Here is a 27598-nt window from a genome sequence, read left to right on the forward strand (position 1 = left end):
TAACTGGGGGAAAACTGAAACAAAAGTCTTTTTTTCTTTACAAATCCTAAAGACACAATGTAGCATTATCAGCAAAACTTGACAATTTGAGTAGGAGTGGACCTTGGTTTGGTTGTGAAAAGAACTTTCTAGAAAGACACATTTGGGTCGATGGGCAGTAAAGTGAGAGATTGACAGAACTTTAGGCCAATCATAAGTGCTAACTGTAGCGCTAGACGTACTGTGATTGGCCTAAACGCAAAGCATACGATAGTCCGGACTTCGTACCCTGCCTGTGCCTGCCCCCTTGTGTTGTGTTTTTGCGCATAATAAGTGAAAGCAGCTGCTGTGTGCAGCTCTCCGGAATCAGTGAAAATGCCGGTAGATTTAAGCCACTGGACAGGGGCTCTTGCCCTAACAGAGGTGGATGAGAAGCCTGCACAGACCCTCCATGTCAAGTATGGCTCTCTTGAAATCGACGAGTTGGGCAAAGTGCTCACGCCAACACAGGTACTGTCAAATATGAATGCTAACGAACTAGCGAAGATTTTTTATAACTAAACCAAGATAGACTACGGTCTGTCATTTCCAATGGGAACAAATGAGTCATAGTGGGCAGAACAAGCATTGAGGTGGGCAGAGCCAAGCACGAGCTAGCGAGATCCTATTGGCGCGTTCTAGCCTGTATCTACATATTTCTGTTAGGGAACGCCACCTATGTGAAGTGCGCGTATGCAATAACTCAATTAACCTTTGCACTCCCAAACAACGCGATTAAAAAAATTAAAAAAAACTTTTGCGAAGGGTTATGTCTACAAAACTTAGACCACTCTGTCCATAACATAGTTTTGGGAACAGAAAACTGTATTGAGATCAAATGTTTCATCGATGAGAAAATGTGCAGAATGTCGGCCAAAAACCATCATCTTTTCCATCTTCTCCGGCCAGTGTGTTTCCTCTGACTACATATTTGGTAGTGAGCGGAAACGCCAAGCGGATGCTTCACATTTACACATCCGGTGAAATATCTGTCTCATTGTTCTATCTGTGGCGCTAGCTTGCATGCTTACAAATGTCGAATATAATTCAGTTGTAGGGCTGACAGCACGTGCTCACGGTTATGCTCAATAGATAGTAGTTGATACATTACATGAAAAAGCTCATTTAAAAAAGAATGTTATTGATTGGTAGCTGAATAGCCAAATTGATTGCTAACTAGCTTGAATTTGCAGGCCTAGGCTTATTTGCAAGAATGTGTGACACAATGCACAAAAGTGTCAGTGTGCAACAATGTTGCAGTCTTGCTTAGACTGCATAAGTGGTGGTCTGACCATACACTGATCATCTGCACTGCAGAGACAAGGGTTGGGCAATCAATGTATGTCAGTCAGCACTCTCCTCTTAGCCCAAAAGTCCTGCACTTTAACTCAAATTAACATAATTATCCATAGTTCAATCTAGTATCTTTAATATATTAAACTGATATCTGTTGCTTATTGTTTGTGATACCAACCATATTGACTGTGTGTGGTTTGTATTTGTGATAACCATATTCTTATTTATTGGGATACCAACCTTGACTTGTTGTGAAAGCATTCTTGGCTTGTATGGTATTTGTTGTGATACCAACTATATTGACCATGGCTTGTATGAGTTATTATTGTGATACCATTACCAAAATGAGATTGGCTTGTATTTATTGTGATACCAACTACATTCCCCCTGGTTTGTTTCTTCACAGGTGCAGAGTCGACCCACCTCTATCGAGTGGGATGGGTGTGACTCCACTAAGCTGTACACCCTGGCCATGACCGACCCCGATGCACCCAGCAGGAAAGACCCCAAGTTCGGGTGGGCTGCAGTCGGCCTGGGCGATATCAAATTAATTAGAATTTGTTTTAGCACAATATTCCAAATGCATGTTTTGCAAGAATCACATTAGTCTGTTTTATAAATGTGCAGTAAGCATAAAACACAATTATATAAGGAATTGGTAACTCATTCTCATTCTGAGAAATTAGGTAGGTCACTTAATTTCAACATCTGAAAAAAAGTGGACAGGCTAGCATGCTGTTCAAACAGTTGGAGACAGACAGCAGGGTGTGTTCATAACAATTCAACTGTTCTACCTTGTTAGCTAGCAAATAGATCCAAGTTGGCTAAACTTTAAATGTAAAGATTAGCCGGCTACTCACTAGCACGTGGGCTTGTGCTTGAGAGATTGTTTGAGACCTGTGTTAATTTTCTATAATACCTGTTACAAGAAGTTAGTCATTATTAGTGAATGTGCATTATGGTACATTTTACAAAAATTGCATTTTCATAGACAGACTTGAAAGCCAGATCAGTGATTGCAAAAAAGCAGGTTAAACTATTTTGAAAAAAAATAAAAATATTAGTGGGTCTTATGGTTGTGGGAGGCTTGCCCTTTAATTGTAGAACAAAGCTTATTTAGAGAAAACAAACACATTTGAGATATGAATCGCCCATACATTTGAATAAATCAAGATTATTTTTCAGCCATATTGCCCAGCCCTAGGCTGCAGCTCCCATTTATTGGCTCTGATCTTTTAATGATTGCACATAACACACAACTTTGCTTGACCTTTTTACCCCCGATCATTTGAAGCCAACTGAGATTTTGTGTGATCGATAATCTTATTTCTGAATATTGTGTATTCAAGGATGTTGGATAACCATATTTCTTCCTAACGCATGTATTCTCTTGAAGGGAGTGGCATCACTTTCTGGTGGTGAACATGAAGGGAAATGACGTGTCTAGTGGATGTGTTATGTCCGACTACGTTGGGTCTGGCCCTCCAAAAGGCACTGGTAAGAAGACTGCGTGACTGTCCCTCCTTATCCAATGATGATTGGAGCGGCTGTTGTATTCCTATAGCGATTTATGAAGCTTGAATGTGTGAAATCTCTGCAGTGATGCATTTCCTACACAACTGGATAAGTTTATTATTGGACATTTTCTGCATTGCTTCACACAGCCCTTGCGCACTGTCTTTGAGCAGGAAAAGAACACATGCATTTTGAATTATAGCTCTTTTCTCAAACGCTTTACACTAAGGGGATAACTCACTCCTTGCACCAGCCCTTTATTTTACCTGTCCAACACCCTTCCTCCCTCATTGACCATGTGACATCTCATTGTGTCTGTGTGTGTCCCTCCAGGTCTCCACAGGTATGTGTGGCTGGTCTATGAGCAGTCAGGAAGCCTCTCCTGTGAGGAGCCCATCCTCACCAACTGCTGTGGAGACAACCGCGGCAAGTTCAAGATCCAAGCCTTCCGCCAGAAATACGGACTGGGAGTTCCCGTGGCTGGAACCTGCTATCAGGCAGAGTGGGATAACTATGTCCCTAAACTCTATGAGCAACTGGCTGGAAAATAAACAAAGTAAAGGAGTATTCAGAAATTAACATTTATGTAGCTAAGATAACTGCAGAAACCCCAACAAAGCAATTCCCTAGATTTGTTCATGCTGGCTCATTAAAAAGTAATCTCTCTATCCCCATGATCAGTCAAACAAAACAGCTCATCTTGTTTGGTTTATATTATTTTGTTGCTGACTGTTCTCCAGCACTGTGTGGTGTATACTGTTTGAATGAGTTACTCTCTGTTGCATCAGTTATTCTTTTTGTAGACACTGGCATGTTGCTGGAGATAATGTGGTGGAGTGCTCCTTTAACAAAACCTGGCCCTGCAATAACCATGGCACCATTCAAACAAATGGAAAATGCATTCACTAGTGGACCTTGAATGTGGCCAAGGTCACATGTACCTATTGAACATCCATAATGCTAACAGCAGATGTGGAAAATATCTGGAAAGACCTGTGATCAAAAGATCATAATAAACCATATTAATAGAGAGCATAGTGTGCAGTCTATTTTGACCATTTGCAAATAAGCATAAACTCAAATCCATGGTTTGCTGTAAACTAAGCAAATGTTATCTAATAACTTGCTGTTATAAATCCAATGGCAGATATGGAAAATATTAAATCAAATAAATCCAGACAGAACTTGTGTGATGAGCACTTTATTTACAAATATAATTAAAAGCTGACAGATTCATGCTTTCTCTTAATCCTGGAAAACAAAATGAAAGTGCATGCAATAATAAAGCATTTATTTTACTGATCTGGTTTATAAGAAAATACTCAGCTTGTAGAGTGGCGGTTAAAGCAAAAATAATGACTCATTTCAGACAGACATTTCAGAGAAAGAAACCCATTGAGTGATCGAGTCGACTTACTGAACGAAGAGGAGAAAACCATCATTTAAAAAAAAATCGATTTGAATAACAATTAAAATAGTACAATACGAAAATAAGTAAAAGGCTCTACCATAAATCCTTCTATACACAAAATACATATCCCTCCCCCTGCGACAAAGCCCTTTGTGCTACCTGGGAGTAGGGATTCACATGGGCTCCGTCTCAAATCACAACCTATTCCCTATGTAGTGCACTATTTTATTACTATATAGTGCACTAACCAGTGCCCCATAAGTACTACACTACATAGGGAATAGGGTGCAATTCCAGACGTAACCATGTAGTATTCACATTACCTGCCAGTGCAGAGAATCAGTATAATACAGTGGAGTACCAGTGTGCATTGCAAGTCTCCCTCCTCAGTGTCCCTCCCAAGTCAAGTCAAATTCTCTCCAAAGAGTCAAAATTATTAACGTACCAACATGTACATTATGACTTCAAACATGTTCTCAACGTATGAAATTGCTTGATTTTTCTATAAAAATGTCCCGATGAATATAAATCTAAAAAATAGTTGAAGGAACTGGAAGCAGCGCCAATAAGACAACAAGGCTGCAGAAGGATCAGTTTGTTTTTGAGTTTTTGGGCTTTGGAAGTTTTTTTGCACAGCTTGAACCAATTATTAACCTCTAATGCATGATCATTGAGCAACACAATATTACTCACTTGTATCATCATACTCTTTTCTCTTATTCTCTCTGTCTGCTTTCCGGTTTCAGTCACACTAAAAGTGCCATCACTGCATAAGAAACAGAAACACTGTGACATTGTGTTGTTGTTCTTTAAAAAGAAAGAAAGCCTAGGAAGTTATCCAGCATTTTTAGTCATCTGTACACCATACTATGAGATTGGGGGCCCCGTTGGCATTAGACTAGCACTGGACTGGAGTGTGTGTACATGCACATGTGCGTGTGTTAATGTGTGTGTGTGTGTGTTAATGTGTGTGTGTGTGTGTGCATCAGTGGCTAAAGACCCTAACTGCCCGGTCAATCCCGACCAGACCAGGTCAGGGGGACGAGGAGGGTCAGACCAGATGATGAAGATAGACAGGAGGTCACGAGGAGGTTACCAGGGCTGGTCTAGGCATCTGTAGTCGTCCTTCGGGGTATCCAGGGCCACCAGATTACCTGGGCTGGTCTAATCATCTGTAGACGTCCTTGGGGGGGTCCAGGGCCACCAGGTTACCGAAGCCCAGACGGAGACTCTCCATGTCGAACGTGTCAATCTCTCTTGCCTGGCGCTCCAGCAGGTGCTTGATCCTCTCTGTACGCTCCTTCTGAAGGGAAGCCAGCTCCTCTTCAATCTACAAAACCACAACTTAGTTCATTAAACTACTGGAAGCAAGAGTATTTGGAACCACAACATACTGAAGTAAGGTTTGAATGAGTCCTGCTGAGTTTGATCTGCAAAGGCTGCTGGTGCAGGTTTTTGCTTTTTTGCTCAAGCTAGTCTAGGGGATTGATTTGAAATTCAGCATGAATCTGTAACCACTCCATAGTCAACAAAGTACAGACAGAAATACGCCTGCGCTAGTCATGATTAGGACCAGACATTATCAGTGAAGCTTATCAATCCATTATAGCCGTTGTCTGCATCTTTAATCAATAAATATATAGCTGTTCATATTTCATTTTCAGTGTTCGGTTTGTATTGATTCATGATTTAATTCCATAAAGCCTTTAGCAACATATTCCATCTGGCCCCTGAATCACGTAATAGTCCAGCCAGTGGATCGATATCTGCAGTTTGCACTTCTCTTTCATATGAAATGAAGCATATGAGTCTGGGGTGTGTTCATTAGGCACCAAACAGAAGAACACTTATTGAAACAGGAAGGGGTCTGTCTACCTAAACTGGTCCAATAAGAAACGCTCATTTTAGTTTTCCATTGGAGAACGTTTTAAAACGTATTTTGTTACCTTCCCTGATTAATACAACCCTGATACTGGTTTCGATGATGTAATCTATTCCAGACAGACTGCAGGGAGACAGATGGTCAACAGATGGCGCCACAGCACCACTGGTTGCATTATATTGTACGATACTACTGTAGGATACTGTCTGGGCAACTGAAACTGGATCAGGGCTGCATGTTCCTTTGTTGTCCAGGAGCGATGACATCATTGCATTCGAAAAACTTTGTATTCTAGTATTTAAAAAAACGAGTATTATGACTGATAAACTGGCCTATGGTGAATTTATTGTATACCATGTCATGCCATCAGCATCCACTGTTGTAAATGGTCAACAGCCGGGTAGTGAGTTGGGAGAAGGTGTTGTGACTCCAGATTGTATGACACAGAATGGAGAGTATGGTTTGATGAATAAAACAGGAGACTAGAGGCAGTGTCGCTGAGTAAGTAACGTCTTATTGTTGAACATTTCCATATTACATCATCTATGATCAAGAATCAATTATACATTTTTTAACACTGCTTATGATTTTAAAAAAATAGAGAGAGCATGTTGTAAGAATAACACATCATGGGATTTCACAACAAAAGCTGAGTGCATGACCAATTATTGGGTTATAAATCAGTGGTGAGTGAAATGTGTGTGAAATGAAAGGGAAGTCTGTCTGTCTGTCTGTGTGGGTGCGTGTTGATTCTGCTTCCAGCACATTCTGCTCCAGCCTGCATGCGTGTGTGTGTGCGTACATCAGTGTCTGTCTGGGTATCTGTGTGGGTGTCTGTCTGTGTTGACTCCCCCCTCCCCCACACCTTTTTTTGGCACCTTTTGTGAATGTGGGCTCTGCGTATGTGTGTGTAAGTCTGTGTCTCTGTGTCTCATGCGTTAACTCTCCCCTCTCTACCAGGTGGGCTCTATGTTTCTATCAGTGTGATTCTCTCTGTTGTCTCTCTGTGACTCCTCCCCCTCTACCTTTTGTTCAAGGTGGGCTCTGCACAGCTCTCTCTCTCTCTGTCTGTCTGTACCTTTTGTTCGAGGTGGGCTCTGCGCAGCTCTCTCTCTGTCTGTCTGTACCTTTTGTTCGAGGTGGGCTCTGCGCAGCTCTCTCTCTGTCTGTCTGTACCTTTTGTTCAAGGTGGGCTCTGCACAGCTCTCTCTCTCTCTGTCTGTCTGTACCTTTTGTTCGAGGTGGGCTCTGCGCAGCTCTCTCTCTCTCTGTCTGTACCTTTTGTTCGAGGTGGGCTCTGCGCAGCAACACCTTGTGCTCCAGCTTCTGCTGCTCTCTGTCATGCTGGGCCTCGGTCTGCATCTTGATCTTACTCTGGTAGGCATTAAGCAGCTCCATCTCCTGCTGCAGCTGGTGCCTCAGAGCCTGGCACTCGGCTTCCTGGGCCTCGTCCAGACGCAGCTGAGAGGAGAGAGAAACAAAGAGGAAGCAGGAGAGAGAGAGAGAGAGAGAGAGAGAGAGCGAGAGAGAGAGAGAGAGCGAGAGCGCGAGAGAGCAAGAAGGAAACGGGGAGAGAAAAGAGGGTGGGAGAGAGGGAGAGTAGAGGGAATAGAAAAGGAGATAGGAGGAGAGATGGAATAGAAGAGGAGATAGGAGGAGAGATGGAATAGAAGAGGAGATAGGAGGAGAGATGGAATAGAAGAGGAGATAGGAGGAGAGATGGAATAGAAGAGGAGATAGGAGGAGAGATGGAATAGAAGAGGAGATAGGAGGAGAGATGGAATAGAAGAGGAGATAGGAGGAGAGATGGAATAGAAGAGGAGATAGGAGGAGAGATGGAATAGAAGAGGAGATAGGAGGAGAGATGGAATAGAAGAGGAGATAGGAGGAGAGATGGGAATAACAGAAGTAGAGTTACAAACTCCTACAATGACCTAAATCTCCTATGGTTTAGGGCCGAAAATGATAGAATTCCCTTATGGAACTATTCTTTCATTTTCATGTTAGATATTAGAGAAGATCTTTGACATTTATATGAATCTTTGAGATTGCTATAAAGTAAATGATCAAATAACAACATCACTGCTCACTAATCCTCATCATAACATCCGTCCTCCATTTTGAGGCAACTCACCGCCTGCGATGCCATCATCTCGTTGATGCTCTGTTCGTACTGCTCGGCCAGAATGGCCAGCTTCCTGGTCTGCTCCTCCTTCAGGGCCTTGAGGACCGCCTTGTGCTCGCTCTTGGGCGTCACCTCCATCTGGTGGTGTCTCAGGGCCTTGTACTGACGCGTCTGGACCTTACACGTGTCCTGGAACTGCTTCTTAATCTGCAGCTCCATGGCCTGGTGGAAATGGAGAGGACATTGGAGCTACCACTGAGGATTTCCCCTTTTTCAGGACTGCCTTAGCTAGCTGCACCCTCACCTTTAGGTTCATATCCTCCGCTACCTGGTTACATCAGAGCCTTTTCCTTGAGAACACCTAATGTAGCTACCAATGCAGCCTAATGTAGCTACCAATGCAGCCATCACATTCCAGGGCTACATTCACTAGCTAGCTGCACCTGGCCTAGCCATCACCTTGAGGTTCTTGGGCTGCTGTCGTAGCTCCAGGACGTGCTTGCGGTGGAGCTCTCTCTCGCGGCGGTTGTTGTACTCTATCTGGTTCTCCAGTTCTGTCTGGTGCTGCAGACGGATCAGGTCCATGCGGAGCTTCTGAAGGGTTTTCAGCTGACGATGCTCCAGCTCCTGGGTCGACTCGTCATGTCTGATCAGCATGGCATGCTCCATCTCCTTCTGGGTCTTCTTCTTGTTCAGCTCCTGGAGAGAGAGAGAGAGAGGGGGAGAGAGACATGGGGAGGGAGAGAGAGAAGGAGGGATATATAGGGGGGAGATAGGGAGAGAGGGGGTGGGGGGAGAGAGAGAGAGGAATTATCATGCCCATCCAATGATAAAAACGTTGCTTTTATACAGACACTGGATGATGAGAACCTACTGACATTAGTACGGAGCACGGTATCTCGTGGTGTTGCCTTATTGACATTACCCCCCCTCCTGATATACAGAGCAGATTAGGAGATTAGGCCATTGTTGCTTTATTGACATTACCCCCCCTCCTGATATACAGAGCAGATTAGGCCATTGTTGCTTTATTGACATTACCGCCCCTCCTGATATACAGAGCAGATTAGGAGATTAGGCCATTGTTGCTTTATTGACATTTACCTACCCCCCCCGTTGTTATCTTGCTTATACTTTCTAATCTGCATTCCACGAGATGGGAAACTACTTCTTGGTGTTTTCCACAAACATCAGAAAATACCGGTATTGGTCAAAGATTTGGGGGAACATAATTTTTCATGTTACAGAAGCCATTTCGAGGACAACATTGACCTCGGGAATGTTATGGATAAGCAGTTGGACATGTGATATTCACATCCCTACTGGATTGCAGTGTTCACTTCACACCACTACAGACTGAACTTGAACTAAAATGTGTGTATATCTATCCAAGATACAGTACATCCCAGTCATTCTTCACACTGCGTCATCCACTCCTCCTTGCCTCTCATTTGAAATGGCTATCTATACATCTATACAATATACAGTACCTCTCGTATCTGCTCCTGTTCCAACGTGTGCCTCTTGATCACGACTTTGCGTTTGAAGCCTCTGCAGTTCCTGTCGTAGAAGGCCCTCTGTTGGCTCAGGACCTGGGCCTCCTCCTCAGCCTGGCTGTGTTGCAGGTTCTCCTTGTGCTTCGACAGGCGCTCCTGCTTCTCCTTCTTAGGGGTGTGGTGGTCGTCATTCATCTCCTGGAAGATGGGGAGAGACAGAGGATATTGTTACGGATATATAACAGTCCATGATATACATTGTCTCCTGTCTAATGGTCAGGTGTGCAGCAGATCATCTCATTATCTAAAAGATATAAAGGGTCCTCCAGAGCAATATATTTAGAGATGAGCCAATGCAGTTTCTGCATTATGATGCATTTACATGACACTTCAATATTCTATAGCAGCCATGTTAGCTCCCCGTTAACATTACATTGGGAATATTTTTTTAAAACACTATAAAACTGAATGTCTAGAATGACCATTATGATGCATTTCCATTACACTACAACATTCTATGGCAGCCATATTAGCTCCCCGTTAACATTCCATATTGCGATAAAGAGGTCATTGGAACGCAGACCGTGGGGGGTAGAAGGACGCTGGATTGGCCCACATTCAACACATCTGATCTAACAAAGTGGATATTCCTCAAATCCGTCATGATTGATGTATTGTAACAGGCCCACCATGTGGTTACTAAAATTCGATTTAGCTGCATTACATTTAGAAGTCGTCCCATTTGAGATTTAGAAGTGACTGCTAAATGCTAACTCGTATACATGTAAACTGGTAGCGTAGCTGGCATACAGAAATTGGTGTTGGTAGTAAAATCAAATGCAGTTGATTGGTGACAATGACATTAACATGTATTGGGGTTGACATCCATACAAGCATTATACTCAGATTTTTACCTCAACATAGTGTGAAATACACATATATACAATATCCTAAATATAGGCTAATTTTGCTGGGGGGCAACGAGGAGATTCGGGATCTTTCCCCCACGGTATCTTTCCCCAAAGCGTTTCCATGGCATTTCCATTGTTTTGGTCGAGTTCTATTGACCTATTCAATTACTAGAGGGGCTATGTCATAAACCCTCAAAGTTCCAGAATGGGGTGAAAATGGCAGCCATATTGGTCAGGGAGAAATCCAAACCAGTCTAATTGGAATGAATGGCAGTATAGAGGCATAATCCTGATTTTATTTATGCAGGCCAATAAAAGTAAGGCATGTGATACATCAGAAATTGTGCAATAGAATGATTGTCAACCTAAAATATTGTCATATAATTATAAATACAGTTTATACAGGTTATATAAAAAAAATCTGTAAAAATAGCCTCTAGAATAAATGGAAACAGAACATACATGTCTCCATTTTAGTTTTCTTGGAAAGCTGTGAGTGCTATTATATGATACAATATCAGCACTGGTTGCATTTACACCTTGTCTATGTCCTATCATCAACTGATTTCAGCCAGTGGATTGCCTGCATTGTTTGAATGGAATGTTGGCATATTGGTAGTTAATAAAAAACATATAATGGAATAATTCCTCTAAAACTGTCTGGCTAGCGATCAAACATACAGTGCAGATACATTCTTCAAATTCATTATTTTATACAATATCTTATCACAGGACTGGAAAACCATGGTTGACCAACTCCCTGACCAAAATGGCTGACCTTTATCCCATCATAAGAAGGTTCATGACCATTCTAGTATTCTAATTCTTAATTCTATGATTTAAACAATACTATGTAACTGAATGTCTAGAATTAGAACAATATTCCAAATTCTACAAGTTGGCCCAACTCACTAAATATATGGCTCTGGGGTCATCTATATCAAGGGAATATGGGGGTATATGAGGGGGTGGACACAGAGGTCATAATAGGACGCTAAGTTATAATATAACAAGGACATCTATTTCTGGCTAATATACAACAACAGACTGTGGAGATGGTGCACTCAATTCCACCTTGGAACACGTCTGAGGCGTGAAAACATCTCACATGATTTGACTCTGGAGTGAAATATATCTTAAAGTACTTACAGTGAGGGAAATAAGTATTTGATCGCCTGCTGATTTTGTACGTTTGCCCACTGACAAAGACATGATCAGTCTATCATTTTAATGGTAGGTTTATTTGAACAGTGAGAGACAGAATAAAAAAATAAAAATCCAGAAAAACGCATGTCAAAAATGTTATAAATTGATTTGCATTTTAATGAGGGAAATAAGTATTTGACCCCTCTGCAAAACATGACTTAGTACTTGGTGGCAAAACCCTTGTTGGCAATCACAGAGGTCAGACGTTTCTTGTAGTTTGCCACCAGGTTTGCACACATCTCAGGAGGGATTTTGTCCCACTCCTCTTTGCAGATCTTCTCCAAGTCATTAAGGTTTCGAGGCTGACGTTTGGCAGCTCGAACCTTCAGCTCCCTCCACAGATTTTCTATGGGATTAAGGTCTGGAGACTGGCTAGGCCCCTCCAGGACCTTAATGTGCTTCTTCTTGAGCCACTCCTTTGTTGCCTTGGCCGTGTGTTTTGGATAATTGTCATGCTGGAATACCCATCCACGACCCATTTTCAATGCCCTGGCTGAGGGAAGGAGGTTCTTACCCAAGATTTGACAGTACATGGCCCCGTCCATCGTCCCTGTGATGCGGTGAAGTTGTCCTGTCCCCTTAGCAGAAAAACACCCCCAAAGCATAATGTTTCCACCTCCATGTTTGACGGTGAGGATGGTGTTCTTGGGGTCATAGGCAGCGTTCCTCCTCCTCCAAACACGGCGAGTTGAGTTGTTGCCAAAGAGCTCGATTTTGGTCTCATCTGACCACAACACTTTCACCCAGTTCTCCTCTGAATCATTCAGATGTTCATTGGCAAACTTCAGACGGGCCTGTATATGTGCTTTCTTGAGCAGGGGGACCTTGCGGGCGCTGCAGGATTTCAGTCCTTCACAGCGTAATTTGTTACCAATTGTTTTCTTGGTGACTATGGTCCCAGCTGGCTTGAGATCATTGACAAGATCCTCCCGTGTAGTTCTGGGCTGATTCCTCACCGTTCTCATGATCATTGCAACTCACATGAGGTGAGATCTTGCATGGAGCCCCAGGCCGAGGGAGATTGACAGTTCTTTTGTGTTTCTTCCATTTGCAAATAATCGCTCCAACTGTTGTCACCTTCTTACCAAGCTGCTTGGCGATGGTCTTGTAGCCCATTCTAGCCTTGTGTAGGTCTACAATCTTGTCCCTGACATCCTTGGAGAGCTCTTTGGTCTTGGCCATGTAGGAGAGTTTGGAATCTGATTGATTGATTGCTTCTGTTGACAGGTGTCTTTTATACAGGTAACAAGCTGAGATTAGGAGCACTCCCTTTAAGAGTGTGCTCCTAATCTCAGCTCATTACCTGTATATAAGACACCTGGGAGCCAGAAATCTTTCTGATTGAGAGGGGGTCAAATACTTATTTCCCTCATTAAAATGCAAATCAATTTATAACATTTTTGTCATGTGTTTTTCTGGATTTGTTTGTTGTTATTATGTCTCTCACTGTTCAAATAAACCTACCATTAAAATTATAGACTGATAATTTCTTTGTCAGTGGGCAAACGTACAAAATCAGCAGGGGATCAAATACTTTTTTCCCTCACTGTAGCTAGTGATTTGGAAACTGTGTGAAATGCACATTATCAGGTACTGTCGCTCCTGCCTGCTCTAGCTCATGGCCAAACAGAAGTCCCTCTGTCACCAACTTGACTCAGGTTGCATCACAGAGCCTCAGTTTCTGGGTAAACTATCCCATCAGCTGGTGTCGGTCCCCATTCTGCTTCATGGATGTTAGGCTAAATCCAAGGCTGCATCCCAAATCGTAACCTACTACATATTTAGTGCACTACTTTTGGGTTGTGGTCAAAAGTAGTGCACTAAATGGAGTAGGGGGCCATTTGGGACACAATTACCATGTCTTAATCCACTTTCTAGCTAATGCACTTAACACACTGATGCTGCTCTCTCTGTGTGGGGAACAGTTTGTTGTGGAATAATTCATCTCTACCTACAGTTTGTTGTGGAATAATTCATCTCTACCTACAGTTTGTTGTACAGTTTGTTGGGGAATAATTCATCTCTACCTACAGTTTGTTGGGGAATAATTCATCTCTACCTACAGTTTGTTGGGGAATATCAGTCCTGGCCAACAATGTCTGTTAACTGAGATGGCCTAGTTCTGTTCACAACAATGGATCCAGTTCTGAGAAACAGTGCGTCAAGGTTGTTAGAAACATAAACAGAATGTGTGTGTGTGTGTGTGTGTGTGTGTAGTGAGTAGGAGGAGTGACTCAGCTCCTCCTCAGTGAAATGAAACTGCACGATAAACGAACATACTGTACTTGTGTATGTTTGTGCTAGCTTGTATGTGTGTGTGTGTGTGTGTGTGTGTGTGTGTGTGTGTGTGTGTGTATTCGTAGGATGGTTGATTCCACCCATCGCAATACATAGAATATTAGATGTGTCATGGGTGCTGAGATGATTCATACTATAGAGGCATTATAAGAGGATCAGTAGTGTACTAGCTAGCTCGAGGACATAAACAAACAGTGTTGCGACCTCAAATCTTTTCCTAGCAGAGCTTGTACTAAGGATCGATTCAACTCAGCCCAATACAGAGCATATAGTGTGAGGCTGGGAAAGGGGGAATAGTGGACCTCTTTAATCTTCTCCTTGCAGAGTTTGTACTGCTTCTTCTGGTTATCCAGGAAGGTGGTGAGATCCTTCTTCTGCTGGGACACTATCTGCTGCTGGAACTTCTTCTCATCTGATGACGTTGTCTTCATCTGAGGGGAGATGAGAGAGAGAGGGAGACAGAGGGAGGGGCAGAGAGAGGGAAAGAGAGCGAGAGAGACGGGGGGATGTAGGGAGGGAGGGAGAAAGAGGGGGTGGGGAGAGAAGGGGAGGGAGAGAGAGAGAGGAAGTGAGAGAGAGACAGGGGAATGGAGGGAGGGGGAGAGAGATAGAGAGAGGGGGGAGAGAGGGGTGGGGAAATAAGGGGAGGTGGAGAGAGGCAGAGATGTTAGTTAGCTGTGAAGGGGTCTTGTATGTGAGAGAGGAACACATGGAGAAAACGACACATGGCTAATGTTGTTTTGCTAGCAAGCTTTCTGGCTGTTAATGTTGTTAGTGTTGTTTGTGTTAGTGTTGTTAGTGTTAATGTTGTTAGTGTATCTGTTAGTGTTAGTGTTGTTAATGTTAATGTTGTTAGTGTTGTTTGTGTTAGTGTTGTTAGTGTTAATGTTGTTAGTGTTGTTTGTGTTAGTGTATGCCAAGGAGGACCATGGAGGTTAACCTATAATCTGCAGAGTTACAGATGACCTGGTTTGCTTTTTAACAGCGTCTTGACATTGGGTGGCAGCAATGCCCAACCCATAACATGAGCAAGTTGTCCTCTCTTCCTCCCCAGACACCTTCTTTGTGTGGACGGCATGGCACTTCTCCAGGACAGGACAGAACCCCCCCTTCCATCCCTCCCTCCCTCACCCCATCCCCAGACCCACCTCTTTTTCACAGTGGACGGTGTGTCTCTTGGCCAGTTTCTCCAGCTCTATGTGGGCATTGTTGGCCTGGGTCTCCACCTCCTTCTGCAGCTTCAGTCGGTGTTCGTCCATCTCTGCCTTCAGCTTGTTCTCCAGAGCGATCAGCTGCTTCTGGTGCTGCCGTCTCATCCGTTTATACCCCGACATCTGCTCCCGCAGCTCATTCTCCTGCTCATGCTGATGGATCTGCTTGGTTACCTGTGGAGGGGATTTAATCAATCAACCAACCAATCGGAAAGGTAGTTAGGGTCACTGAGGTCAGAGGCCAAAAGGTATGGGGTACACCAACGCTCTATCTCAATTACTTAAAAATCTGTCTCCTCTTCTACTGCCCTTCATCTGCACGGATTGGAAAGGAGGGAGGAGTAGATCCAACATTAGACAGGGGGAGGAGTAGATCCAACATTAGAGAGGAGGAGGAGGGAGGAGTTGATCCAACATTAGACAGGAGGAGGAGGGAGGAGTAGATCCAACATTAGACAGGAGGAGGAGGGAGGAGTAGATCCAACATTAGACAGGGGGAGGAGTAGATCCAACATTAGACAGGAGGAGGAGGGAGGAGTAGATCCAACATTAGACAGGAGGAGGAGGGAGGAGTAGATCCAACATTAGACAGGAGGAGGAGGGAGGAGTAGATCCAACATTAGACAGGAGGAGGAGGGAGGAGTAGATCCAACATTAGACAGGGGGAGGAGTAGATCCAACATTAGACAGGAGGAGGAGGGAGGAGTAGATCCAACATTAGACAGGAGGAGGAGGGAGGAGTAGATCCAACATTAGACAGGGGGAGGAGGGAGGAGTAGATCCAACATTAGACAGGAGGAGGAGGGAGGAGTAGATCCAACATTAGACAGGAGGAGGAGGGAGGAGTAGATCCAACATTAGACAGGAGGAGGAGGGAGGAGTAGATCCAACATTAGACAGGAGGAGGAGGGAGGAGTAGATCCAACATTAGACAGGAGGAGGAGGGAGGAGTAGATCCAACATTAGACAGGAGGAGGAGGGAGGAGTAGATCCAACATTAGACAGGAGCAGGAGGGAGGAGTAGATCCAACATTAGACAGGAGGAGGAGGGAGGAGTAGATCCAACATTAGACAGGAGGAGGAGGGAGGAGTAGATCCAACATTAGACAGGAGGAGGAGGGAGGAGTAGATCCAACATTAGACAGGAGGAGGAGGGAGGAGTAGATCCAACATTAGACAGGAGGAGGAGGGAGGAGTAGATCCAACATTAGACAGGAGGAGGAGGGAGGAGTAGATCCAACATTAGACAGGGGGAGGAGGGAGGAGTAGATCCAACATTAGACAGGAGGAGGAGGGAGGAGTAGATCCAACATTAGACAGGAGGAGGAGGGAGGAGTAGATCCAACATTAGACAGGAGGAGGAGGGAGGAGTAGATCCAACATTAGACAGGAGGAGGAGGGAGGAGTAGATCCAACATTAGACAGGAGGAGGAGGGAGGAGTAGATCCAACATTAGACAGGAGGAGGAGGGAGGAGTAGATCCAACATTAGACAGGAGGAGGAGGGAGGAGTAGATCCAACATTAGACAGGAGGAGGAGGGAGGAGTAGATCCAACATTAGACAGGGGGAGGAGGGAGGAGTAGATCCAACATTAGACAGGAGGAGGAGGGAGGAGTAGATCCAACATTAGACAGGAGGAGGAGGGAGGAGTAGATCCAACATTAGACAGGAGGAGGAGGGAGGAGTAGATCCAACATTAGACAGGAGGAGGAGGGAGGAGTAGATCCAACATTAGACAGGAGGAGGAGGGAGGAGTAGATCCAACATTAGACAGGAGGAGGAGGGAGGAGTAGATCCAACATTAGACAGGAGGAGGAGGGAGGAGTAGATCCAACATTAGACAGGAGCAGGAGGGAGGAGTAGATCCAACATTAGACAGGAGGAGGAGGGAGGAGTAGATCCAACATTAGACAGGAGGAGGGAGGAGTAGATCCAACATTAGACAGGAGGAGGAGGGAGGAGTAGATCCAACATTAGACAGGAGGAGGAGGGAGGAGTAGATCCAACATTAGACAGGAGGAGGAGGGAGGAGTAGATCCAACATTAGACAGGAGGAGGAGGGAGGAGTAGATCCAACATTAGACAGGAGGAGGAGGGAGGAGTAGATCCAACATTAGACAGGAGGAGGAGGGAGGAGTAGATCCAACATTAGACAGGAGGAGGAGGGAGGAGTAGATCCAACATTAGACAGGAGGAGGAGGGAGGAGTAGATTCAACATTAGACAGGAGGAGGAGGGAGGAGTAGATCCAACATTAGACAGGAGGAGGAGGGAGGAGTAGATCCAACATTAGACAGGAGGAGGAGGGAGGAGTAGATCCAACATTAGACAGGAGGAGGAGGGAGGAGTAGATCCAACATTAGACAGGAGGAGGAGGGAGGAGTAGATCCAACATTGGTCTTCAAGATTGACCAATTACCCTGTTCATACAGATTTGATTGAACTCCAACTGGTTAATCAGCTTAGATTGACTTTATGAGTGGACTAGAGAGCGAGAGACCGAGAGTAGAGAGAGAATGAGAGAAAGAGAGAGACAACAGGATAACACAACACCTTAATCTGGCAGCCAAAGATTACACTATACCCTCAATGGCACAGTCAAGAGAGCCTATAATGAAGCTAACTGAAAGAGGTTTGATAGGCTTTAACAAAGTCAAGTCACACTGACAGGTGAGTCTATAACACTGGTCTGCTGACAGATCAATCTCCCTATACAGTACAAAGCAAAGCACCACCATCAACCAACGGCAACACTCTTGAAAGGCAATCAGTACCAATGCATTCATACCAACCTCACAACAATCTAACTAAGTCAAGTCAAGTTAGTCCAAGTCACAACAATCTAAAGAGTCAAGATGACAAACAAACCAAACCTGACAAAAGGGACTATCCAGATCCCCATAGTAGTCCATCATCTTCTCATAACTCCTCTTCTTAAGGCCAAGCATCATCGCAACGTTCATGTTCAACAGCCACGCGAGCATCCAGAAACCATGTGTGGTATATCCTACGCCCAAAACCCCTCAGCTCAGCTTCAGCCAGCCCAGCAACAAACCCACTGGTTGGTTAACGTTTAGACAAACAAATTTGTACAAACGCGGCGGCTGTGGGCTACACAGGGGCGAAGAAAGTGTGAATGAGGGAGGGAGAGGGAGCAGACTCCACGGACAGGCAGAACAGAGGGGGCTCTTTGGGGGCCGAGCGGCCGCGTTCAGCAGGTGGGTCACATGAAAGCCTCTTTGAGAGACGGAGAGGGGGAGGGAGAGAGAGAGAGAGAGAAGTAGAGAGAAGTAGAGAGAGGTTGAGAGAGTGAGAGAAGTACAGAGAGGTTGAGAGAGTGAGAGAGAGAGAGGGAGAGAAGTAGAGAGAGGTTGAGAGAGTGAGAGAGAGAGGGAGAGAAGTAGAGAGAGGTTGAGAGAGTGAGAGACGGAGAGAGGGAGGGAGAGAGAGGGAGAGAAGTAGAGAGAGGTTGAGAGAGTGAGAGATCCCCTCCTAATCTATCTGAATCAATACTCCTACTGTAATGTAGAGCCAATCCTAATCACTTGCTTTCACCTTGCTGCCACCACAGGCCAAGTCACGTCATGTGATCACCATTCACAGCCTGGGCTCTAGGAGGGAATTATGATCCAGGGGGGAACACTTCCAGGTCAAAGGTTATTAAGATTTATTGGATTGTGAGGACATTTTTGTTTAGTTGACCTTTCGCCAGGTAAGCCACTCAGCCAATGACCTGGTTGATCAAGGGAGCCTTAATGTGTGTTTTGAAAAAAAGTCTTACTGAGTGTACAAAACATTAGGAACACCTTCCTAATATTGATTTGCACCCTCTTTTGCCCTCAGAACAGCCTCAATTCATCTGGGCATGGACTACAAGGTGTCAAGCGTTTCACAGGGATGCTGGTCCATGTTGACTCCAATGCTTCCCACATTTGTGTCAAGTTGGCTGGATGTCCTTTGGGTGGTGGACCATTCTTGAAACACACGGGAAACTGTTAAGCGTCTAAAACCCAGCAGCGTTGCAGTTCTTGACACATTCCAACATGTGTGCCTGTCACCTACTACCATACCCCATTCAAAGGCACTTAAATATTTTGTCTTGCCCAGTCACCCTCTGAATGGCACACATACACAATCCATGTCTCAATTGTCTCAAGGCTTAAAAATCCTTCTTTAACCTGTCTCCTCCCCTTCATCTACACTGATTGAAGAGGATTTAACATGTGATATCAATAAGGGATCATAGCTTTCACCTGGTCAGTCTATTTAATAGAAAGAGCAGGTGTTCTTAATGTTTTGTACAGTGTATTTTGACTTATAAACTCAGCAAAAAAAGAAACGTCCTCACTGTCAACTGCGTTTTTTTCAGCATTCTTAACATGTGTAAATATTTGTATGAACATAACAAGATTCAACAACTGAGACATAAACTGAACAAGTTCCACAGACATGTGACTAACAGAAATTGAATAATGTGTCTGAACAAAGGGGGGGTCAAAATCAAAAGTAACAGTCAGTATCTGGTGTGGCCACCAGCTGCATTAAGTACTGCAGTGCATCTCCTCCTCATGGACTGCATCAGATTTGCCAGTTCTTGCTGTGAGATGTTACCCCACTCTTCCATCAAGGCACCTGCAAGTTCCCGGACATTTCTGGGGGGGGGGAATGGCCCTAGCCCTCACCCTCCGATCCAACAGGTCCCAGACGTGCTCAATGGGATTGAGATCCGGGCTCTTCGCTGGCCATGGTAGAACACTGACATTCCTGACTTGCAGGAAATCACACACAGAACAAGCAGTATGGCTGGTGGCATTGTCATGCTGGAGGGTCATGTCAGGATGAGCCTGCAGGAAGGGTACCACATGAGGGAGGAGGATGTCTTCCCTGTAACACACAGCGTTGAGATTGCCTGCAATGACAACAAGCTCAGTCCGATGATGCTTTGACACACCGCCCCGGACCATGACGGACCCTCCACCTCCAAATCGATCCCACTCCAGAGTACAGGCCTCGGTGTAACGCTCACTTCTTCGTCAATAAACGCAAATCCAACCATCACCCCTGGTGAGACAACCGCGACTCGTCAGTGAAGAGCACTTTTTGCCAGTCCTGTATGGTCCAGCGACGGTGGGTTTGTGCCCATAGGCGACGTTGTTGCCGGTGATGTCTGGTGAGGACCTGCCTTAAAACAGGCCTACAAGCCCTCAGTCTAGCCTCTCTCAGCCTATTGCGGACAGTCTGAGCACTGATGGAGGGATTGTGCGTTCCTGGTGTAACTCGGGCAGTTGTTGTTGCCATCCTGTACCTGTGATGTTCGGATGTATCGATCCTGTGCAGGTGTTGTTACACGTGGTCTGCCACTGCGAGGATGATCAGCTGTCCGTCCTGTCTTAGGCGTCTCACAGTACGGACATTGCAATTTATTGCCCTGGCCACATCTGCAGTCCTCATGCCTCCTTGCAGCATGCCTAAGGCACGTTCACGCAGATGAGCAGGGACCCTGGGCATCTTTCTTTTGGTGTTTTTCAGAGTCAGTAGAAAGGCCTCTTTAGTGTCCTAAGTTTTCATAACTTTGACCTTAATTGCCTACCGTCTGTAAGCTGTTAGTGTCTTAACGACCGTTCCACAGGTGCATGTTCATTAATTGTTTATGGTTCATTGAACAAGCATGGGAAACAGTGTTTAAACCCTTTACAATGAAGATATGTGAAGTTATTTTGATTTTTACGAATTATCTTTGAAAGACAGGGTCCTGAAATAGGGACGTTTCTTTTTTTGCTGAGTTTATATTGAGATGTAGTATTCTATCTTATTGAAATGTTTAGCCATTTCAAAATGTCACAATTTAAATGCTTTTCTCTCTGAAAAGAAAACAGGATGTTGTATGTGGAGGAAAGGAGAGCAGAGGAGAGGATAGGGGAGGAGACCAGAAGAGAGGAGGGCAGAGGAGAGGAGAGGATAGGGGAGGAGAGCAGAGGAGAGGAGAGGAGAGGATAGGAGAGGAGAGGATAGGGGAGGAGAGCAGAGGAGAGGAGAGGAGAGGAGAGGATAGGAGAGCAGAGGAGAGGAGAGGATAGGAGAGGATAGGGGAGGAGAGGAGAGGAGAGGAGAGGAGAGGAGAGGAGAGGAGAGGAGAGGAGAGGAGAGGAGAGGAGAGGAGAGGAGAGGGGAGGAGGGCAGAGGAGAGGAGAGGAGAGGAGAGGGGAAGAGAGCAGAGTAGAGGAGGGCAGAGGAGAGGAGAGGATAGGGGAGGAGAGCAGAGGGGAGGAGAGGAGAGGAGAGGAGGGGAGAGGAGAGGAGAGGAGAGGAGAGGAGAGGAGAGGAGAGGAGAGGAGAGGAGAGGAGAGGAGAGGAGAGGAGAGGAGAGGAGAGGAGAGGAGAGGAGAGGATAGGGGAGGAGAGCAGAGGAGAGGAGAGGGGAGGAGAGCAGAGGAGAGGAGAGGAGAGCAGAGGAGAGGATAGGGGAGGAGAGGAGAGGATAGGAGAGGAGAGGATAGGGGAGGAGAGCAGAGGAGAGGAGAGGAGAGGATAGGAGAGGAGAGGATAGGGGAGGAGAGGAGAGGAGAGGAGAGGAGAGGAGAGGAGAGGAGAGGAGAGGAGAGGAGAGGAGAGGAGAGGAGAGGAGGGCAGAGGGGAAGAGAGCAGAGGAGAGGAGGGCAGAGGAGAGGAGAGGATAGGGGAGGAGAGCAGAGGGGAGGAGAGGAGAGGAGAGGAGAGGAGAGGAGAGGAGAGGAGAGGAGAGGAGAGGAGAGGAGAGGAGAGGAGAGGAGAGGAGAGGAGAGGAGAGGAGAGGAGAGGAGAGGAGAGGAGAGGAGAGGAGAGGAGGGCAGAGGAGAGGAGAGGATAGGGGAGGAGAGCAGAGGAGAGGAGAGGGGAGGAGAGCAGAGGAGAGGAGAGGAGAGCAGAGGAGAGGATAGGGGAGGAGAGGAGAGGAGAGGATAGGGGAGGAGAGCAGAGGAGAGGATAGGGGAGGAGAGGGTTAACATAACTTAAGTGACATACAGTGAGCTCCATAATTCATTGGACAGTGACTATTTTTTTGTTATTTTGGTTCTGTACTCTAGCACTTTGAGTTTGAAAGGATACAATGACGGTGAAGTGCAGACTGTCAGCTTTAATTTGAGGGTATTTTCATACATATCGGATGAACCGTTTAGAAATGACTGCACCTTTTGTACATGGTCCCCCCATTTTAAGGTACTACAAGTATTTGTTAAATTGGCTTCACAGATGTGTGTCGTTAGGCAGGTGTATTCATTTGTGTCATAGTGAATGCAGGAGAGCTGTTGCTGAATAGTAATGATTCTAGACTTTGCTATTGCCTTTGGAGGTTGTTGTTGGGGTGTGACAACATGAGGAAGACAGCAGTGTCGATGCAAATGAAGCTGGCCGTCATAAGGCTCAGAAATGAAAATCAATAAATCAGGAACATTGCAAAAACCCTGGCCATGCCCAAGTCAACAGTTTGGTTCATCATTAACAAGAAAAAAACAACCGGTGAACTCAATTATGTCAAAAGACACGGTAGACCGAGGAAGACCACTGTAGTGGATGACCGGAAAATACTCTCTATGGTGAAGAAAACTCCCCTGACAACAGCCCAACAGATCAAAAACACTCTCCTGGATGCAGGTGTAGATGTGTCAAAGTCTACCATATGTAGAAGACTACACCAGCAGGACTACAGAGGGTACACTACAAGATGCAAACCACTGATAAGCCTGAAGAACAGAAAGGCGAGATTACAGTTTGCTAAAAAGCACCTAAAAGAGCCCCAAAAAGAAAGGAAAGTGTGGAGAAAAAAAAAGAAATGCCCATGATCCAAAGCATACCACCTCATCCGTGAAACATGGTGGAGGGGGTGTTATGGCTTGGGCCTGTATGGCTGCCAGTGGAACAGGCTCACTTGTCTTCATCGATGATGTGACTGCAGACAGAAGTAGAACAATGAATTCTGAAAGTATTTTATCTGCTCAGCACTTCATCATGCAACAAGACAATGACCCTAAACATACTGCTAGAGCAACGAAGGGGTTTTTGATGGCCAATAAGTGGAAAATCCTTGACTGGCCGAGTCAATCACCGGATCTGAATCCAATTGAACATGCATTTTACATGCTGAAGAGGAGACTGAAGGCAAAAGTCCCCGAAACAAGCAGGAACTGAAGATGGCTGCAGTACAGGCCTGGCAGAGCATCACCAGGGAAGATACCCAGCGTCTGGTGATGTCGATGCATCGCAGACTTCAAGCAGTCATTGCATGCAAAGGATATGCGACCAAATATTAACAATGATTACTTTATTCTACATTATGTTAAACTGTCCAATGTTTTTTGATGCCCGAAAATGTGGGGGACCATGTACAAAAGGTTCTATAATCTCTAAACGGTTCATCCGATATGTACGAACATACTCTCAAATTAAAGTTGACAGTCTGCACTTCACCCTCATTGTCATTGTATCCTTTCAAACTCAAAGTGCTAGAGTACAGAACCAAAATAACAAAAGAATGGTCACTGTCCAATTAATTATGGTGCTCACTGTATGGTGAAGCTATGAGGACGGAGAGAGGAAACAGAGGCCTCAGAATGTCCATATGTGTTATTTCATAGTTTATGCCTTCACTATTATTCTACAATGTAGAAAATTGTAAAATAAAGAAAAACCCTTGAATGAGTAGGTGTGTCCAAACTTTTGACTGGTACTGTACAGTGAGGGAAAAAAGTATTTGACCCCCTCTCAATCAGAAAGATTTCTGGCTCCCAGGTGTCTTTTATACAGGTAACGAGTTGAGATTAGGAGCACACTCTTAAAGGGAGTGCTCCTAATCTCAGTTTGTTACCTGTGGACAGGTCTCACCATCTCTCTGTTCTCCAGATGGGTCTCACCATCTCTCTGTTCTCCAGATGGGTCTCACCATCCCTCTGTTCTCCAGATGGGTCTCACCATCCCTCTGTTCTCCAGATGGGTATTACCATCCCTCTGTCCTCCAGATGGGTATTACCATCCCTCTGTCCTCCAGATGGGTATTACCATCCCTCTGTTCTCCAGATGGGTGTTACCATCCCTCTGTTCTCCAGATGGGTATTACCATCACTCTGTCCTCCAGATGGGTGTCACCATCTCTCTGTCCTCCAGATGGGTCTCACCATCCCTCTGTTCTCCAGATGGGTATTACCATCTCTCTGTCCTCCAGATGGGTATTACCATCCCTCTGTCCTCCAGATGGGTATAACCATCCCTCTGTCCTCCAGATGGGTATTACCATCCCTCTGTTCTCCAGATGGGTTTTACCATCACTCTGTCCTCCAGATGGGTGTCACCATCTCTCTGTCCTCCAGATGGGTGTCACCATCTCTCTGTCCTCCAGATGGGTATCACCATCTCTCTTTACTTCTCTTTCTCTCCTTCCCCTTTCCTCTTAACTGATATCTAACGCTTCATTCAGTGAGATCAGACAGAGTGCACCACACTTCTCTCCCGCTCTCTCTCCTTTAGTCTTTCTCCTTTAGTCTTCCTCCATTAGTCTTTCTCCATTAGCCTTCCTCCATTAGTCTTCCTCCTTTAGTCTTCCTCCTTTAGTCTTCCTCCTTTAGTCTTCCTCCCTCCCTCTCCATCTATCTATTGTTTTTCTCCTCTCTGCCCATCCCATTTCTTTACTCCTTCCCTCTACATTATGTCATTATCTCTCCCTCTCTCTCCCCCTCCCCTCTCTCTACCTGTTCTTTCCAGTCTGAGCGAGCAGTGCCGGTCCATCTGGGGACGTGTGCTCGCCTCACGGCGGCAGAAAGTGGTGATGTCATCGACTCATCGCAGCAGCAACAGACTCCACGCAACTCATACCTACCGCAATGTGGAATCAACACCACTATACCCTGACTCCTGAAACAACAACCAAGTGAACAACCAATTCATTTGATTAACAGTCATTACAGCGCTGATTTCACACTATTGATAAAGGATGAATTAAACACTACCTATGGCAGTCAGAACCAAATATCCACCACAGTAAACCCCAGTCAGGTAAACTAGCTAACACATGCCATGTTAAGGACACACAGTTCCCACAGTCCCAAAGCCAGTCCAGGGAGGACAGACAGACCATAGACACCATTAAATCCAGTGGGAGGACAGACAGACCGTAGACACCATTGCAACTGAATGACTGACTGACTGACTGCTTACTGGAACCTTGTATCCATGACAACATACATGGAGAGAGAAAGAGCGAGAGAGAGGCAAGGAGGGTAATCTTACTCCATACTGCACTGCATCCCTCCGGACTTAAACCAGAGGGGGTCGGAGAGTGATATATTAGTGAGGGGAAAAGTACAGGAGAGAATGAGAGAGGGAGGGAGAGAAAGAGAGGGAGGGAGGGAGATAAGGAGAGAGGGAGGGAGAGAAGGAGAGAGGGAGGGAGAGAGGGAGAGAGGGAGAGAGGGAGAGAGAAAGGGAGGTAAAGTGGAGCAGAAGCAGAGTGAAGAACCGGGAGAACACAAAGGGGTCGAGTGAGTGGAAGGAGAGAGAGAGAGAGAGAGAAAGAGAGAGAGACGCGAGAGATAACGAAAGGAAAGAGGAAGCTAGAGAAAGACACCATGCGAGACACAAAGGAAAGAGGAAGCTAGAGAGAGACAGCATGCGAGACACAAAGGAAAGAGGAAGCTAGAGAGACAGCATGCGAGACACAAAGGAAAGAGGAAGCTAGAGACAGCATGCGAGACACAAATGAAATAGGAAGCTAGAGAGACAGCATGCGAGACACAAAGGAAAGAGGAAGCTAGAGAGACAGCATGCGAGACACAAAGGAAAGAGGAAGCTAGAGAAAGACACCATGCGAGACACAAAGGAAAGAGGAAGCTAGAGAGAGACAGCATGCGAGACACAAAGGAAAGAGGAAGCTAGAGAGACAGCATGCGAGACACAAAGGAAAGAGGAAGCTAGAGAGAGACAGCATGCGAGACACAAAGGAAAGAGGAAGCTAGAGAGAGACATCATGCGAGACACAAAGGAAAGAGGAAGCTAGAGAGAGACAGCATGCGAGACACAAAGGAAAGAGGAAGCTAGAGAGAGACAGCATGCGAGACACAAAGGAAAGAGGAAGCTAGAGAGAGACAGCATGCGAGACACAAAGGAAAGAGGAAGCTAGAGAGAGACAGCATGCGAGACACAAAGGAAAGAGGGAAAGATGGACAGAGTATGAGGGAGACTTGGTATCCCCCAAGGAGAGCGAACTATGATGTTAGCCCTATGATACCGGTGATGCTGATTTGATAGTGGATAGTGGAGAGAGAGGAGAGAAGAGAGAGAGATAAATGAAGCTAGAGAGATAAAGGAGTGTTGACCCTTACCAGTGATGCTGATTTGATGGTGGAGAAGTTGTTGTGGCGATAGTTGTGTGCCTTGCTCATGTCAGAGGATGCTGGAATCAGCTCCGGCCTGTGGTCACGTTTCAGACCATCATCCCAGTTATACATGTGGTCCTGACGAGAGACAGAGAGACAGGAGAAACGTTGAATTTCCTGGCCTGTTATTTCAAAACCTACATGTAACCGTAGTTGATATAATTGACTGTTGCATTATTAGTAGCCAAATTATTCTTCATATAGCGAGTCTGGCAGGGGTGGATATGTATGGTGGTTGTTCACACATAGTTTTGTAGTGCCACAGAATGGTAGTGAACAGTTTTGTACTTAACTCAACCCAAAGTTAGATGGTTAGACTATCAAACTGGAGTGTGTATAAACCTTCATATTTTATGTCAGCTCATGACCTGTTCACCAGTTACAGTGCCTTCAGAAAGTATTCATACCCTTTGACTTTTTCCAAATGTTGTTGTGTTACAGCCTGAATTTAAAACTGATTAAATGTAGATTTGTTGTCTACACACTATAACCCATAGTGTCAAAGTGGAATTGTTTTATTAATAAAAAAAAAAAAAGCTGAAATGTCTTGAGTCAACCCCTTTGTTATGGCAAGCCTAAATACAAGTAACGTAGTAAGTTGCATGGACTCACTCAGAGTGCAATAAATCAAATCAAATTTCATTTGTCACATGCGCCGAATACAACCTTACCGTGAAATGCTTACTTACAAGCCCTTAACCAACAATGCAGTTCAAGAAATAGAGTTAAGACAATATTTACTAAATAAAATAAAAAATAAAAAGTAACACAATAAAATAACAATACCGAGGCTATATACAGGGGGTACCGGTACCGAGTCAATGTGC

General features: G+C 45.1%; 2 protein-coding genes across 5 annotated transcripts in view; one reads left to right on the forward strand and one right to left on the reverse strand.

Annotated features, from left to right (window-relative positions):
* Positions 1–100: 100 nt before the first annotated feature.
* Positions 101–4017, forward strand: pebp1 (phosphatidylethanolamine binding protein 1). Its single transcript, XM_084181349.1, has 4 exons — positions 101–489; positions 1721–1830; positions 2711–2811; positions 3163–4017. The coding sequence occupies exons 1-4, from the start codon at positions 355–357 to the stop codon at positions 3378–3380; spliced, it is 564 nt and encodes a 187-aa protein (XP_084037475.1). The 5' UTR covers positions 101–354; the 3' UTR covers positions 3381–4017.
* taok3a (TAO kinase 3a) overlaps positions 4015–27598 on the reverse strand; it is a 131987-nt gene continuing 108403 nt past the window's right edge. For 3 of the 4 annotated variants that reach the window (XM_084181336.1, XM_084181337.1, XM_084181339.1), the window contains 8 exons: positions 26718–26849; positions 15307–15543; positions 14461–14589; positions 9738–9941; positions 8707–8946; positions 8257–8469; positions 7401–7583; positions 4015–5570 (listed from right to left, as the gene is read on the reverse strand). In XM_084181336.1, the coding sequence (XP_084037462.1) occupies positions 5409–5570; positions 7401–7583; positions 8257–8469; positions 8707–8946; positions 9738–9941; positions 14461–14589; positions 15307–15543; positions 26718–26849 (1500 nt within the window). In that variant the 3' untranslated portion in view covers positions 4015–5408. The remainder of the gene's footprint in view (positions 5571–7400; positions 7584–8256; positions 8470–8706; positions 8947–9737; positions 9942–14460; positions 14590–15306; positions 15544–26717; positions 26850–27598) is intronic. The other variant, XM_084181338.1, reaches the window with a different exon arrangement.

Source organism: Coregonus lavaretus (assembly GCF_964263955.1).
Source record: "Coregonus lavaretus genome assembly, chromosome: 17".
In the NCBI taxonomy this organism is placed as follows: Eukaryota; Metazoa; Chordata; class Actinopteri; order Salmoniformes; family Salmonidae; genus Coregonus; species Coregonus lavaretus.

Bases quoted from the DNA above. Each gene is read 5' to 3' on its own strand.
- pebp1 (XM_084181349.1), top strand. From the start codon at position 355: ATGCCGGTAGATTTAAGCCACTGGACAGGGGCTCTTGCCCTAACAGAG. The intron at 490-1,720 runs GTACTGTCAAAT...GTTTCTTCACAG, and splicing joins AAGTGCTCACGCCAACACAG to GTGCAGAGTCGACCCACCTC. The intron at 1,831-2,710 runs GTGGGCTGCAGT...ATTCTCTTGAAG, and splicing joins AGGAAAGACCCCAAGTTCGG to GGAGTGGCATCACTTTCTGG.